Below are 15,888 nucleotides of genomic sequence, written 5' to 3'. Positions count from 1 at the left end.
AATCAGTATGCAGATTTAAATCCTATGAGATGCACATATTCAGAAACATAATTCAGAAACAGAATTAAATATGAATCAGGAGGCCATGAAATAAAGAGAAATAAAAAAAATGGTGTGGAGAAGTTCCTGGAATTTTTATGACATTCTTGGTTACTGCTGCATCCATAATTCCTAAGTCTCATTGTTAGGCAGTTCTTGGCATGAGACTGTAGCAAGAATGTGTGGCTTTTTCTTAAATGAAAGTCTCCCTATGTTGGACTCACCCAAGCTTCTAGTCATGAATGCTCTTGCCTTAATCCAGGACTGGGGAGGCAGAGGCAGGCAGATGGCTGACTCCAAGGCTATAAGTGAGAGACTCTGTCTCAAACAAACAAATAAGAATTCTTAAATTAATTTAATAATCAGAAAATTCAAAGCAGCCTTGGTTCAGGGTCCTGTCCTGTCAAACATTTAACAGATAACATGAGTGGTAGATACTGCTTAATGCCTGCTTATCCCAAACAGACAGAATGTCACATTCTTCTGGGAGATGGAAGAAAATCTCCATTTGTATCAGGTAACTTTCAAACTCAAGCTTTTATTTAGGAAGAAATGTAGGTGGCACACATCTTCCGACAGAGAACGGGAACACAAACCCTGCTCTGGAGACAGACTAAGGACCCAGCTCCTTTGGAGACAACAAATACAAAGAAGAGTGCAGAATCAAAGAAAATGCATGTTAAAAATCACATGGTCACATGCGTATTCAGCTTAGAGTCATATTTACATTGAGGAGAAGGTTCTATGGCTTAAAATAATGTTGAATACCATTATTGTTTATGTTTCAGATTGGAGATAAAATAGTTTTCTACCAAAAGGTAGTTAACTAATCCAACAAACAGCATCAAAGATGTTGGGATGTTGGCTGAATTGAGCCTAGGATTCCTTGAGCAAATGACCTCAATGATATCTAATCTGTGGTCAGTAACTTTCTGAGATTCCACACAGAGATGAGCCCATGCTTATACTCCTTCTGGAGAGAAACTCCTGGGCTCCTCCCACTACTGTATGGTGAAGGTGTCAAAGCCACAATGCTTTGACCCGCCCAGCAGGTCCTAAGTTATTCCTGGGTCTTGAAGAGGCACTATTTGAAAGACATGGGGGGACGGGGGGAGAAATGGATGCCAAGCCGTATTCCTTGTCAAGGCATCCTGTTTATTGAAGCAAGTTTTATGTCTTATATACTCCTCAGTGAGGAGCTCAGGCAGGGGAGAACTGAGGAAGGGGGAAAGGGAGGAAGGAAAGGAGGAACTAGGCAGCTAAGATGGGCAGTTGCAAGGTCAGTGGCTAGAGCACCTGCTGTTAGTGATAAGCAGCAAACAAAGAAGACACTCTGAGGTGCCCTCTGAAGCTTGAATCTCCAAGGTCAGCATACAAAGTCTTAGTTAACTTTAAAAGTTTTGTGTCTCAAGATTTCCACCTCAAGGCCCTGTGAGACTTGAGAAAGGAGAAGCCTGAAATGGCTCCTGACAATGCTTTGCTCCCTTGAGCACACATTAGAGTGGATTCAGAGGCTGTAAATGTCGTAGATACAAACTGCTTTAGATTCCTCTAGTATGTGGATGTGTCTCCCAGTCCTCACCATTTGCAGAGAGTTTATTCAGCTCCCCTAACATCTGTACTGATGTTCTACACCTGGGAAAAAAAATGCTTCAACTCATCAAGACCCAACTTCTCTGTTCCCCCAGGCCATTGCAATCCAGCAAGCCAGAGAGCATAAGACTCCCCTGAAGGATTCAGAACAGACACAAGAACACCGGTCTTCTCAATTGTGCTGGGAAATACATACCGTTATACCTGCATTGTTCTGTCCAATGTCATACTTCTGCAAGCACCATTTTCTGTGGACTTAGAGAATATAGACTTTCTGTTTCATATTTGTGTCCCAGGCCACCTTCCTTTGGTAGTTTTTAGTGATTATGTCCCTGTTAGGCTCATGTATTTGAGCACTTGGTTCTCAGTTGATGCTGCTGCTTGGGGATATTAGAAAATATGGCCTTGGTGTAGCAATTCCTTTGCTGTGTCAGGCTTTGACTTACACCATTACCAGTTCTCTCTCTCTCTACTATGGTTCTCTCTCTCTCTCTCTCTCTCTCTCTCTCTCTCTCTCTCTCTCTCTCTCTCTCTGTGTGTGTGTGTGTGTGTCTGTGTTTGCACACGCATGTGCTTATGTGTGTGTAACTGTATTGTATGGTTCTTGAGAATGCTGTTCTCATCCTGTGCAATATCAATATTTGTGTGCTCTTCCAGTTGTTAACCATGCCTGTCTGCAGTGTGATGCTGCCAGTGTTTTATCTTCCAAGTGAGGACAGTCAAACTGGCACCATCATCTTTTCATGGAGACGTAGCAAACTTAGAGGTCATCAGTAATACTTTAATCTACATTGCCAATGGGTTTTTAATGGTATTTGGAAAACAAGTAAGAATTCCTATTTGAGTATTAGGAACACACACACCAGAACCTAGCCTCACACATCACAACCCAGCTACCATTCTTTTTTTTTAAAGATTTATTTATTTATTTATTATGTATACAACATTCTGCCTCAGTGTATGCCCGCACGCCAGAGGAGGGCACCAGATGTGAGTACAGATGGCTGTGAGCCACCATGTGGTTGCTGGGAATTGAACTCAGGACCTCTGGAAGAGCAGCAAGTGCTTTTAACCACTGAGCCATCTCTCCAGCCTCCCCCCCCCCCCTGCACACAGCTACCATTCTTACAATAGGCTCTCATTCTGCACTGCATCCGCAGCTGAGATGCTGAAACACTCAGATCTTGCTTTCTATTTACTTTTCAATTTCCATAGTAGAAATAATTATAGTTCCTTATCTCTTATTATTTCTAATTGCAGTATGGCTTCTATACCATGATAGAATATAATACAACTCAAAAAAGTGAGATCTTTCAAGTGAAGGGGGGCATGCGGGTACTTTTTGTCAGGTAAATACAAGACTCTGTTAAAACTTTCAGAATTTGTAAGTGTTCATAAAAGTAATAACAGAGAAGGCATGACATGCAAACCGTGCTACCTGACATAGTAGCTTTCAAGGATGGCAACACAGGACAAAGCAATGGAACTGAGAAGAGACATCTTCTCAGTAACAACAAACACTTAAAGTTTCATTTTAGGATGGTGAGGATATGGTTCAGTGGGTGTGAGCACTATGTGAACAAGCAGGAGAATCTGAGTTCAGATGCCAGCACCAGCATAAAGATGCTGAGTGCGGTGGATGCGCCTGCATCCTAGTGTAGACCCAGGAAGCCTGCTGATGCTTGCTGCTAGCAGCCTCAACAAAACAGTCTGCTCCAGGTTCAGAGAGAGACCCCATCTCAAAGGACTAAGATGGAAAGCAGTAGAGGAACCTGACATCTTCCTCTGCACTCATACAGGCACGGGACACATACTCGGACATACTTGTGTACACAAAGCACCACACATTTAAAGAGATAGCCACACCTGGTCTAGTTATGTTCTGTTACTCTGATAAAAACACTGTACCAAAGTGCTTGGCCAGGAGAGGGTTGATTTGGCTCACATGTCCCACCTATACTCCATCACTGATGGAAGTCAGGCAAGGCAGGCTTTCAAGCAGGAGCTGAGGCAGGAACCTCAGAGGAAAGCTGCCTGCTCTTTCAGCTTGCTTTCTTACCCAACCAGGACCTCATGCCCATAGATGGCACTGCCCACCGTGGGCTAGTCCCAGTTCCATCCATTAGCAACCAAAAAGTACCCCACAAACATGCCCACAGTCAATCTAGGGACACAATCCTCAATTGAGTGCTCCTCTTCCGGTGTTTCTAGTTTATGTCAAGTTGACAGAAAGTACCCAGCACAGCTGGTTAGATAGGCTCTGTGGTAAAAAGCTAGACATGTGGTTATGTGGTTATATTTAAAATAATAAAACAAAACAAACTGTGAAAACCGTTTCATGATAGTGAGTGCACTGAGAGGTGTACAAATAGTATTCCAATTCTGATATGCCCTAAGGAGTATAAAATATTTATTAATAAACTCATTGGGTTTCACCAGACTACAACCAAGACACAGAACAAACTGAGAAAAAATTCTACTTAAAGAACTTTGGAGACCAGAATTACTCATGTTTTATCTTATTCTTTGGGGATGGATTGAAGTGCTGATGTTAAGAACAGCCCAACCTGATATTTGGTTCCAGGTAATAATAATGGAGCTAACGTCATTGAAGAGATAACACCATTGAAGACGCGAAATAAATAATTTTTTTTGTATGGGGCAGTGGAAAATATATCGAAGTTGTTTTCTTTGTCCATAATCAACCTAACTAGTACAGCTGCTGCCGATGCCCAGAGATGGCAGTTTTAAGAGATAGACCCAGCCTGACAGTGGTGGAGAAAGCCTTTAATCCCAGCACTGGGGAGCAGACGCAGCTGGATCTCTGAGGTAAAGCACAACCTGGTCTACAGAGAAATTTCCACAACAGCCAGGGACACACAGAGAAACCCTGTCTGAAAAATACATAAATGAATGAACAAATCAAATAAATTAAAAATGTAAATCAATGGAAAATAAGAGGAACTTGTAAAATTAAGAGAAGACAGTGCAATTACCACATGTTACTCATGATTAATGCTGTGTCTTTGCAGAAGTCATCAAGAAAACTTATGAAAAAGGAAGAAGGTCTTAGTGGGAATTTTGGGGGAGGAGAGGGGATGAATTGGAGAAAAAAGGCCAAAAAACATTGGACACATATATAAAATTGTCAAAAAAGACAAGCTAAGTTCTAAAAGGAAATTTAATGCAAAATCATTAAAGACTGGGTAATTTCTGCAGTATTCAGTTTCATAAGGGACAAGGGATTAAATCATCTCCAATGCCAGGAATTCCTGAAAAGTGTTCATTGTAACTCTGATGAAATCATTTACATTTTAGAAGTAAGGTGGCCACTCTGTGGACATTACTAAAACATTATTAGGTTACTTACAATGTTGCAAGCAGTATTTATGCCTGAATTTGGGAATGAAAACTCAATTACAGATTGACCTTTTAGTAGATTTGACTGTTTATTTCATCTTTAACAGGAAAACCAACCTCTCAATACCATGTTTTATACTTAAGTGCTCCAGGAGATGGTTACGGTATTATGGTAAGCTCAATTTAATGCAAAAATTGCATTTCAATGCAGCTCAATACCGGTTTGTAAACAGTGACATAACCTTGCTATTACATTTGACAGAAAAACTGAAAACAGATACCGAGATTTCCAGAAATAACATCACTATTTGGTATAATCACAAGTTCATTTTCATCAGCATACATATTATCTGCCAAAGTTCCCTGCTGAATTTCAATTGGAAATGCCTTGATCTGCAATCATTCTTTCAACCTAAAAATAGTTTCAATCATGTTCGTTCTCTGCATTCATGGGCCTCTTACAGGACTTTCTCTGAAACAGGAGCTCACCCTTCACAGTCACACTGGATTCACTCCATCAGCTTTTCATAGCACCTACATTTGTGAGTCACAGATATTGGGAATTGATCATGCAGGCCTGGGGAGATGATTCAGAAGTCTTAATGGTAGAGACTGCTCTTGCAGAGGACCCAAGTTCAGCTCTGAGCACCCATGTTGAATGTCTCATAACACTTGTAACTTATTCTCCTCCGGCCTCCAAGGGCGTGTGTACTCACATGCACATGCCCCAACCGGAACACAGACACATACACATAACCCATAATTAAAATCCTTGATGTAGATATACTCTAGACATGATGAGGGAACTATACCTGTGAAAATTCAGCAATATGACTGCTTAAATAAGATCTGGACAATGTGAACACCAGTAGATCTTCTAAAGTAGTTGGGGAAATACTAAGGGTCCCATCCCAACATGAAAAGCAACAAACTATAAAGTGCTGAGAAAGGGAGAAATAGTCTTCCCCAAAGATGAGCCCCTCTAATGGTTATCCAATCCTAAGTGGTCAGACCTAAACAAAATATGAATTCAAGCAATAATTAACTGATTCTGTATGCTTTATTTATATTTCATCACTGTGTATGTTGAGAGAGGGAGAGGGAGACGGAGAGAGAGAGAGAGAGAGAGAGAGAGAGAGAGAGAGAGAGAGAGAGAGAGAGAGAATGATAACTAAAGAATAATAGACCTTGAATCTGAAGAGGATGGAGCACCAGAAAGGAGTTAGAGGGATAATGGATGATGGCATGCTTATATTTTAATTTTTCAATAATTCCAAATGGTAAGCACACTAAGAATATAATTAGAACCAAAGCATCTCACCCCATCTCAGGAATTCACTGAGATTGGAGCTCTGTCCATCAAGCCAGTTGTGTTTAACAAGTCCATTTGTTTTTCCAAAGCAATGTCAAATGGCCCACAAAGTTTGTGTTGGCCTCATTCATTAATTTTTGTTTGTTTGCTCTTTCTTTTTTTTCTTCTATCTATCCTGAAACAGGGTTTCTATGTGTGTCCCTGTGCATGCTGGAACTCACTATGTGGAGCAGGTTGGCCTTGAACTCACAGAGATGTGTCTGCCTCTTCTGCCGAGTGCTGGCTTTAAAGGGTTTGCAAACACTGCTCTCCTTTTTCTAGGATGAACTCACACTAAAATAAATACTACTACTTAGCTGTGTTCACTTTAGTTATTGGATATCACTAAATTGGAGCCCGTTCCATGGTTAAAAAAATTCCCTTAACATGGATACCATATAATTAAGATTATTGTATTCTGTAAGGATTTTAATGCATACCTGTATGTGCAGATAATGTATCATTTATACATGGTTTCTCTTCAGTGACGACTTAGCAATTTTTGTTATAACATACACACACACGCACACACACACGTATATATAAAATATAGTATAGTAATTTGTATCCCCAAACAGCTGTCTTTTATTGTGGCCCAAAATGACACAGAGTTTCAAACCCTGGACTGGATGATTAATTTAGATCCAATTAATATCTGGACTGCAGTTAACAGCTGGAAAGCTTCTACGGATAACAAGTAGAAAAGGAGGAAATTCAATAAGCTCTGAAAAGCATAAATTTATGGAGATAAATAGGACCCAGGGTGCTCTGGAATTGTACTTGGTGTGCATGCTTAAACACACACTCACACACAAACACACACACACACACACACACACACACACACACACACACACACCTCTGTTCTTAGGGCAAGGCCAGCCTGTCTCAACTCCCAGAGCTGATTCACACAGCTCTCCCCATCACATGCCCTAGGCTCAGATCCTCAGCTCACTCCAGTCATTATCAGCCTTTTCAAGAGCTGGATCCCTGTCTCTCTCACTCCTGGATCTAGTCCACTAAACAACCACTCAAGACTAATGAAGGTTCTTGTTTATCTATTAAAGATCCAAAGCAACACTGTAGGAAATCAGCTGAAGTCCTCAGCAGGGAAGCCTGTGCTGATCTAATCCTACTGAGTTCTCGAGGGATGAATGCCAATACAAAGTAAACAGGTAACCAATATAAGCTATTGTGATTTGTTAGTGTACTTATTTATACAAGACAGTAGACACGATTATTGGTCACTAGGTTTCACTTGCTTTAGGATTTCTCTGTGACACCCTAGCAGTTTAGGAGAGTCAGAGTGAGTGAAGATTAATTCATCAGACTGTTCCAACAGATGTTCCTCAGTATGATGAGAAGTCTCAGAGGTTAATGAGAAGATGTACTGAAACTCTGCCTCGCCAAATATGGTGCAGTATCAGCTTTAATAAGTACTGTATAACTTTTTCTGTGTATAAATAATGCTATAGCAGTTTTGTGGTAAATTGGGTGTCAGCATTATTTATTTTTTTTAAAGAAAAGGGAGAAAGAAAAAACCAAAGAAATTAAAAAAAATCTACCAAAATGGAAAAAAAATGTAAGAGGTAAGAAAAGCCACAGTTTTGTCTCAGACAGAGTAGACTTCCTGGGGTCTCAGGTCCTCCTCAACCACAACCTTAACACCCTCTTTTCCTGGTCTTTATCCAGGATTAGCTCAGAGGATGTCAATGTGGTGACCGTGTCATTTTTTACCCAAACCAGGAAACTGCCTTAGCTACTAAAGCCAATCAGAGCAGAGGTGCACAGGTTTAAAAGTCCTGTGAGGTCACTGAGCGCTCACCTCCTTCATCCTTCAAGGGCTGTGTCCACTCTGACCTCCAGCCTGAGCAGCCTCCTAAGAAGATGGGAGCAGTCCTGATTCTCCTGACCTTTCTTCTGCCGCTTGGACCTGGTGCAGGTGAGTGAACACCTCTGTTTCAGAGGTGCCATCCCATAATACCTCTGTGGAGTCTCTGTCCAGCTCTAGTCAGGAACTTCCTGCACTGAACCAGGAGATTCCTCAATCTCAGGTCCCAGACCAACCCAGACCTGAAGCCTGTCACTGGCTAGATCCTCAGCAAGGTCTGAAGAAGGGCGGTGTCCTCAGAAGACATGGTGGGCACTAGCTTCTCCCTGCTCTTTGTGTCACCTGGGGAGTGGGTCATCCCCAAAGAGAGAAGTAGCACAGAACGTAAGCTTACTAAACAATACATCATTGACCTTACATGAACCCAGACCAAGGGCAGGTTTAACCATCAGCCAGCAATCATGTAAGGCAACCAGCTGATGAATATTATCATTATTTATTAATCTCCACCCTCAGGCTGCTAAATCTAGAGTTCCAGGTTGACAATATGCCTGTCCATTGCTCTATTTTCAGTTTTGTCTTGGTTGGCCAGTCCATTTCTTTCTGCAGTCACCAACTATTCTCTTTATTCCAGTGGAATCCTCCAGTATCCCCTAGGCTATGATTCCCTTGAGCTCTGAGCCACCATCCCTCCAGCTAAGTAAAAATCATTCTTCCATGCAGCTAATTCTTTTACTGAGAACCTAGGATATGATGAGCATCAGAAGAGGAGAACTTTAGAAAATCCCTCTCTAAAGACCTTGGGGTAAAAGGTGACAAAATTAGCAGAAATCAAGACAGGAGAGGCATCATGAGACCCATTTACCAAGAAAGACTAACATGAGCCACCCAGCATCCCCTCGGTCCCTAGCATCATGAAGAAAGAAGTTTGTCCCTCCATGTATTTGTAAAGAAGGGCTGGATTACAAGTCCTACCCCCCCCTACTCAGAACAGGGCACTGAGGTGTCAGACGCAGCAAAGATCATTCCATGTACAAGGAATTCTGTCCACAGCAGTCTTGGGGAACTGTAGTTCTCACTGTTCACCTCTTTCTCCCTCATCTGCTGCTCCCAGACACCTCATATTCTGCCTTTTCTTTCAGAGGAGATCATCGGGGGCCATGAGGTCAAGCCCCACTCCCGCCCCTACATGGCATATATCACATCTTTTCATGATGATGGGAAAAGACATTGCTGCGGAGGCTTCCTGGTAAAAGACAACTTCGTGCTGACAGCTGCTCACTGCATGGGAAGGTGAGGAGAAGGAGCTAGGCCATGCTTTCTGAGACCCCAACAGGAGTTTCCATCCTCTACTTGTGTCTGCTCCTGTGAGAGCCCACTACAGGGCAGGGCTGTGACAATGGAAGTCTGACAACAGGGAAACTTGGAGGTCAAAGGGTGAGAGCCCAGAGGCAGCAGCACTGTTGAGTTGAAAGCAAATACACTGTTCAGACTACAGCAGTGTCCGAGGTTGAAAGTACACATTCAGAGTCAATGCAAATGTGTAATGTTTTCTAAAAACCAGAGGAAGTCTTCTGGAACCACTATCCTCACAAACAAAAGAGCAGTGGTTCACACCCTTAGCCCCTTCTGTCTCCTCAGTCCCCTCAGTTAGAGCCCCACCCTGCCCACCCAGCCTCTTACAGCTCCTGCACTGTGTCCTCTCTCACTCCACATCTCCCATCTGCACTCTGCAGCTCAATGAACATCACTCTAGGAGCCCACGCCATCAGGATCCAGGAGGAGACCCGGCAGTTCATCCCTGTGGCAGAACCCATCCCACACCCAGCCTATAATTCTCAGGATAGCTCCAATGACATCATGCTCCTAAAGGTGAGACTTGCCACCCCATCCACACACCTCTTCCCATCCCCTACACAACCACCACTCCTGGTGCCTGTGTTCTGTTTGCTGCAGGGCTTGCCCCTCCCATTTTGCTCTCATCTTGTTCCCTCCCTCCCTCCTACTCTTTCTTTCAAAGGGTCCCAGGCCAGCAGGCTCCTGGCTGAGCCTTCTCTCCTGCTTCTTTTCCCACAGCTGGAAAGGAAGGCCAAGAGGACTAACGCTGTACGGCCCCTCCCCCTGCCCAGGGCCAATGCCCAGGTGAGGGCTGGGAAAGTATGCTACCTGATTGGCTGGGGGAGAAAGTCCTTTCATGACACCAAAGAAACTAAAATCCTACAAGAGGCTGTATTGATCATCCAGGATGACCAGAAATGCAAAAAACTCTTCCACCGCTATTCCAAAACCATGCAGATTTGTGCTGGAGACCCGAAGAAAGTAGAGGCTGCTTTCAAGGTTTGTTCAAGCATTTGGCAGACAAAATGCAGGGAGAGAGGAACCTGGGAGAGGGCTATTTATGATAATGGCCAAACCTTCAAGTGTCAGCTTATAGAAGGGACATCCCAAAAGCAGGTTTGAGTCCCTCTGTGGGTTAGCAAGAGAGAAAGATGGGGAAACATTCGCCCTCCCAAAGCAGCATAAATTGTTTCTGAGTGTTCCTAAGGACTTCGGGGGAAACCTTGGATTGAGCTAGAAGGAAGAGTGTGCCCTCCTTGGAGCTGTGGTACTGAGGGAGTTTAAAAACCTGTTCTGGCCCTGACCTAACATCTAACCTTCCCAGGAGGAGGTAGGGAGGGCAGAGTCAGGGGAAGGAGGCTCAATTCTTCCTTGGCCTGTCCAACAGGGCGACTCTGGGGGACCCCTCGTGTGTAACAACAGAGCTTATGGAGTTTTATCCTATGGAAAGAACCAGACCATCTCTTCAGGAATCTTCACTAAGGTTGTGTCCTTCCTGCCATGGATCAAAAGAAGCATGAAGCCTCTCTAACAGGTGGTTGAAGCCAGCTGTGCCTGACTAGCTTGTCCGGATACAGGCGAGACCCACATGGAGTGGGTAGCAAAGGCTGAAAACTCATAATAAATTGATCTGCACATTGAATACAACTGAAGTCCTGTACTATTTGAGTCATCTGTGTGCATTTCAATGGTCCAGGTTGCAGTCTCATGTCAGTTCTGGGCTTTTCTTCCTCCTTCTTCCCCAGCCCCTCCCCTAACCGGAACTTCAGGCTAGATAATTCCCCCATATTTATCACTCACACATACATGGTGGTGGTTAGGGGGTTGTTGGTTTGTTTTTAATTTTTGACATAGGAACTCTAGGCTGGCCTGGAGTTTGTTTTGTAGATAAGCCTGACCTTAAACTCACCAAGGTCTACCTGCCTCTGCTTCCCCAGGACTGGGATTAAAGATTTGCACCATGACATCCAACCATACACTTATTTTACTACCCAGCTGTCCAAGGTTGACTTTCTTACATCACAAACAAGAGTCTATAGCACCACTGAGGTGTCGCATACTCAGTCATTTCTCTTCACCCTTAGTCTCCAGAAATGAATCTCCAGAGGCCTAGAAAATCCCTAACATCCCTTGGTCACCTTCATTAAGTCCCAACATTTGCTAGTGAATCAACAAAGCACTGGGGTGAAGGGACGTTTGACTTTGGGAATTCCGAAGGCCAGGGGTCATGCTACTGGATAAGTTTCCTGTTTCAAGACCTCCCACCTCTGGGGGGAACCTCAGTTCTATGCTTTTATTTTTTGCTTTAGATTTGTTTGTTGAGAGAGAGAAAGAGAGAGAGAGAGAGAGAGAGAGAGAGAGAGAGAGAGAGAGAGAGAGAGAGAGAAGTTTAGTGGGTAGGGAAAGAATATGAAAATATGAAAAAAGGGGAAAATATGGTTAGAAAAATTAAAGGAATTAGCAATGATACAATAAACTTTTATAATTAAAATATAAATGTATTTATTGTTAAGAATAATAACAGGAAGCATATGAAAACTGCTCTTCCTCCTTTCTTCCACCAAGCCCTGGAAATGAAATTTTGACCCTTGAGATATGGACAATGGTAAAAGGGTATTGAGAGGAAGCTGCTGGGAGCTTCCTGCTCCTGTGTGGAGATGAACTAGTTTCCAGCCTAGTCTAGTCTCTGCCTAGAATCTTATGGAACAAAGACCACAAACATGGTGTCTATGAATGAAGCTGCTGCTGCTGTTAATCCTCCTGCTCTTCCTTCTCCTCCTCCCCTCCTCCTCCCCTCCTTGTCCTCCTCCTCCTCCTCCTCCTCCTCCTCCTCCTCCTCCTCCTCCTCCTCCTCCTCCTCCTCCTCCTCCTCCTCCTCCTCTCTTCTTCTTCTTCTTCTTCTTCTTCTTCTTCTTCTTCTTCTTCTTCTTCTTCTTCTTCTTCATACAGCAGTTATCCTATGCTTAACAGTAAAGACAGTACACTATTCTAGGGTTTTAAGGCCAGTTACTGCTCTATTTGCAATCTGTATGTATGTGTTTGACATTGTCACGCTTTTTTCTGCAAATATTGACTTCTGTTTCCTGTCTTCAGTCCAAATTAATATTTAAATCTTATTTCTCATTATAACATAGATAAATGTATTGTTGGACGTTTTCTAATGACTTTTGGAACTTTACTGCTATATTAGCTTAGTATGTTAGCTTATACAGGAGATGACCTTTAGCTTCTCTCTCCCTCTCTTCCTCCTTCCCTCCCTCTCTCTCATTTTCTCTTTGTTTCTCTTTCTCTCTTCCTTCTATTGATAATAGATTTTTCCTTCCCATAATATAACTTGATTATAGTTTCACGTTTTTCTATTCCTTCTCCCCCTTTCACTCCTGTATAGATCCATTCCCTTTCTGTCTCTTGTTATAACATAAACAGACATCTAAGGGATTATAATATAAGATAAATAAAAAATAATGCATCAGAATTGAACAATACAAATGGAGAGAACAGAGTCCAAGGGAAGGTACAAGAATCAGAGACCCACTCATTGGAACACTCAGGAATCTGCTACAGGAGGATGTGATTGAGCAAGGCATTGATATATGAGCAGAACAGAATGTCATTAGGATTCATTTTATTGCTACCTTTTACTTTTGTGTTTGTTTGTTTGTTGAGAACAGTAGTATTTGGCTTTACCCTAGGTGCCTGAGCTATCTAGTCTCAGGTTCTAGGCCATCCAAGCAGTGTCAGGTGTGAGCTATCTAGTCTTAGGTTCTAGGCCATCCAAGCAGTGTCAGGTGTGGTTTCCAACTCGGGAAGTGGGCCTTAAGTCAAATCAGATTATTTGTTGATTATTCCGACAAGCTTCGTGCCACCATAGAGACTGGAGAAACAGCACTGTAGATAAAGGTTTTGTGGTTGGGTTGGTGTTTATGTTTGATAGCATGCAGAGTACCTTATTGTACTAAAGACTCTAGAATTTAGGGGTGAAGGCTCTATGTCTGCACCAGCTTGACCTCTTCATACTCAGTGAGTTGAGTAGGGGTCTTGCTGTCAGTTTGTGGAGAGCCATCTATAGTAATCGCAACAGCCTGGGCTGCTTGGGGATTCCCATGGGAACCCTTTAGCCAACAACTCAGTTAGATACAACCCAGCCCTGGTACTGGAAACTTCATTTAGTGACAAGAGATGTCCAGTTAGGGATCTGTCTCCCCATCTGAGGAAACTGCCTGACTCCGTTTTGAAGGCAGGAGCCATTATGCTGTATTGTTTAAAATGTTTCCATTTACTGTAAGAGCTGAGTTACTGTTTTTAAGGCTGTTTCCTGGAGCCTGACCTGTCCCAGTCCATGACCTTGACTTGTTTTTGAGAACACCTTAACCCTCTCTGATCTTCCATAATCAGAAGGTGACCACATTGTGTTTTTTGAGAATTTTGAGAGTCTTCTGTACTTCTTAATTGCTGTTTTGTATCTCTTCTGGAATCCTGCTTTGCAGCTACTCATGATTTTACTCCTTAAAAGGGGCCCAAGAAATGGACTCTTCTCTTTAACCTGATTTAGGAGACACTTACTAGCCAGTTCTTGGGTACACTCCAACAAAAATCAAGCTTGCTTCAAATTTAACTCAAAATTGTGGTAGTGGTCTTATTCTTGTCTGGTAGGATTAACACTATTTGGTGATTTCATTTAGATCAATTTCATATATGTATATATTTTAGGAATCTTCTATTGTATCAGGTTTCCACACTACCCTTCAAATGGTCCTTAATTTTAACTGTCTTTCCCCATATTTCCTCCCTGGTCCTACTATCTCTCCCCACTACTCTTTTTCCAGCCCCCTCATTCATCCATAACTATCTATTCTATTTTCTCTTTCTAACAATATCTATCTGTATCCCACCCCATCCCTTACTCTATACCTAACCTGTGTTTCTACAATAGTAACTTTTAGCTATCATTGACTTAAGAGCTAATATACACATGTAAGTTAGCACATACCATGTTTACCTTTCTGTGTCTGGGTTACCTCACTCAGGATGATTTTTTTTCTAGTTCCACCCATTTACCTGAGAATTTTATTATTTTTAACATCTCAGTAATACTCCCTTATGCAAATGTACCAATTTTCTTTATTCTTTCTTCTGTTGAAGGATATCAATGTTGTTTCCAGTTTCTGGACATCATGAATAAAGCAGCAACAAACATGGCTGAGTTAGTATCACTGTGGTAGGGTGGAGCATTTTTTGAGTTTATGCTCAAGAATGATATAGCTGGATCTTGAGGGTAATCAATTCCCACCTTCCTGAGGAACCACCACACTGATGTCCATAGTGGCTGTAAAAGTTTGCACTCCCACAAGCAATGGACAAGTGTTTCCCTAAATCCACATCCTCAATAACACGAGGGGTTATAAGCCTGCTTAAAAAACTGACTGTCTGATGTTGATTTAGCTTTAGTAAGTGATATGTATCTAAAAAATGTTTTATTTCTTTAAATTTCCAATGTTGTGGAGTACAGGTTTGTGAAGTATGACCTAATGATTTCCTCAGTGTCATTATGTCTCCTTTTCATTTTTAATTTTATTAATTTACATATTCTTTCTCTACATTTTAATTCAGTTGGATAAGGGTTTGTTGCTCTTACTGATTTTCTTAATGAACCAAACTTTTTTTCATTAATTTTTTTGTTGTTTCTATTCTATTAATTTTAGTCTCCAGTTTGGTTATTTCTTGTCATTTACTCCTTTGGGTATGACTGCTTCTTTTTGTTCTAGAGATTTCAGTAATACTATAAAGTTACTGAAATCTCTCCACGTATTATATCTCCATTTTCTTTTAAATATAGGTACTTAGTGCTATGAATTTGTCTTTTACAACTGCCATCATTGTGTCCCATAAGTTTGGTTATGCTGTGTATTCATTGTCATCCAATTCTATGAAGTCTGAATTTCTTTACTTCTGTCTTGACCCATTTTTCATTTAGTAGTGAGGTTTACAGTTCCCATGAGTTTGTCAGCCTTCTGTTGGTGTTACTAATATCCAGCTTTCATCCCTGGTGACTGGGTATGATGCAGGGTGCAATTTCAATTTTCTTATAGCTAGTGAGACTTACATTGTGTACAAGTATGTAGTCAATTTCGGAGAAAGTTCTATGAGATGCAGAAAAAAGATATATTCGTTTGTGTTTGAATGAAATGTTCTGTAGATGTCTGTTAGGTTCCTTTGGTTTATAAGTTCTGTTTGCTCCAGCATTTCTCTGTTAAGTTTTTGTCTGAGTGACCCAACTACTGGTGAGAGTGAGATATTGAGGTCTTTACACTATCAGTGTGTGAATGTCAATATGTGGTTTAAGCTGTAGCAGTGTTTCTTTTACAAACTTGGGTAC

General features: G+C 41.9%; 1 protein-coding gene across 2 annotated transcripts; it reads left to right on the top strand.

Annotated features, from left to right (window-relative positions):
* The first annotated feature begins 8,184 nt into the window (after nucleotides 1-8,184).
* LOC142835612 (granzyme F-like) lies at nucleotides 8,185-11,079 on the top strand. Of its 2 annotated transcripts, none has more exons than XM_075949217.1 (5): nucleotides 8,185-8,285; nucleotides 9,317-9,467; nucleotides 9,911-10,046; nucleotides 10,251-10,316; nucleotides 10,900-11,079. In XM_075949217.1, exons 1-5 carry the CDS (start codon nucleotides 8,231-8,233, stop codon nucleotides 11,041-11,043), a joined length of 552 nt encoding a protein of 183 aa, XP_075805332.1. In that variant the 5' UTR covers nucleotides 8,185-8,230; the 3' UTR covers nucleotides 11,044-11,079. The 2 variants fall into 2 exon arrangements, with proteins under 2 accessions (XP_075805332.1, XP_075805331.1); XM_075949216.1 differs by having other exon boundaries at nucleotides 10,251-10,511.
* The last annotated feature ends 4,809 nt before the right edge of the window (nucleotides 11,080-15,888 follow it).

This window comes from Microtus pennsylvanicus, chromosome 15 (assembly GCF_037038515.1).
Source record: "Microtus pennsylvanicus isolate mMicPen1 chromosome 15, mMicPen1.hap1, whole genome shotgun sequence".
NCBI lineage: Eukaryota > Metazoa > Chordata > Mammalia > Rodentia > Cricetidae > Microtus > Microtus pennsylvanicus.
This window is presented reverse-complemented; position numbering and strand designations above follow the sequence as displayed.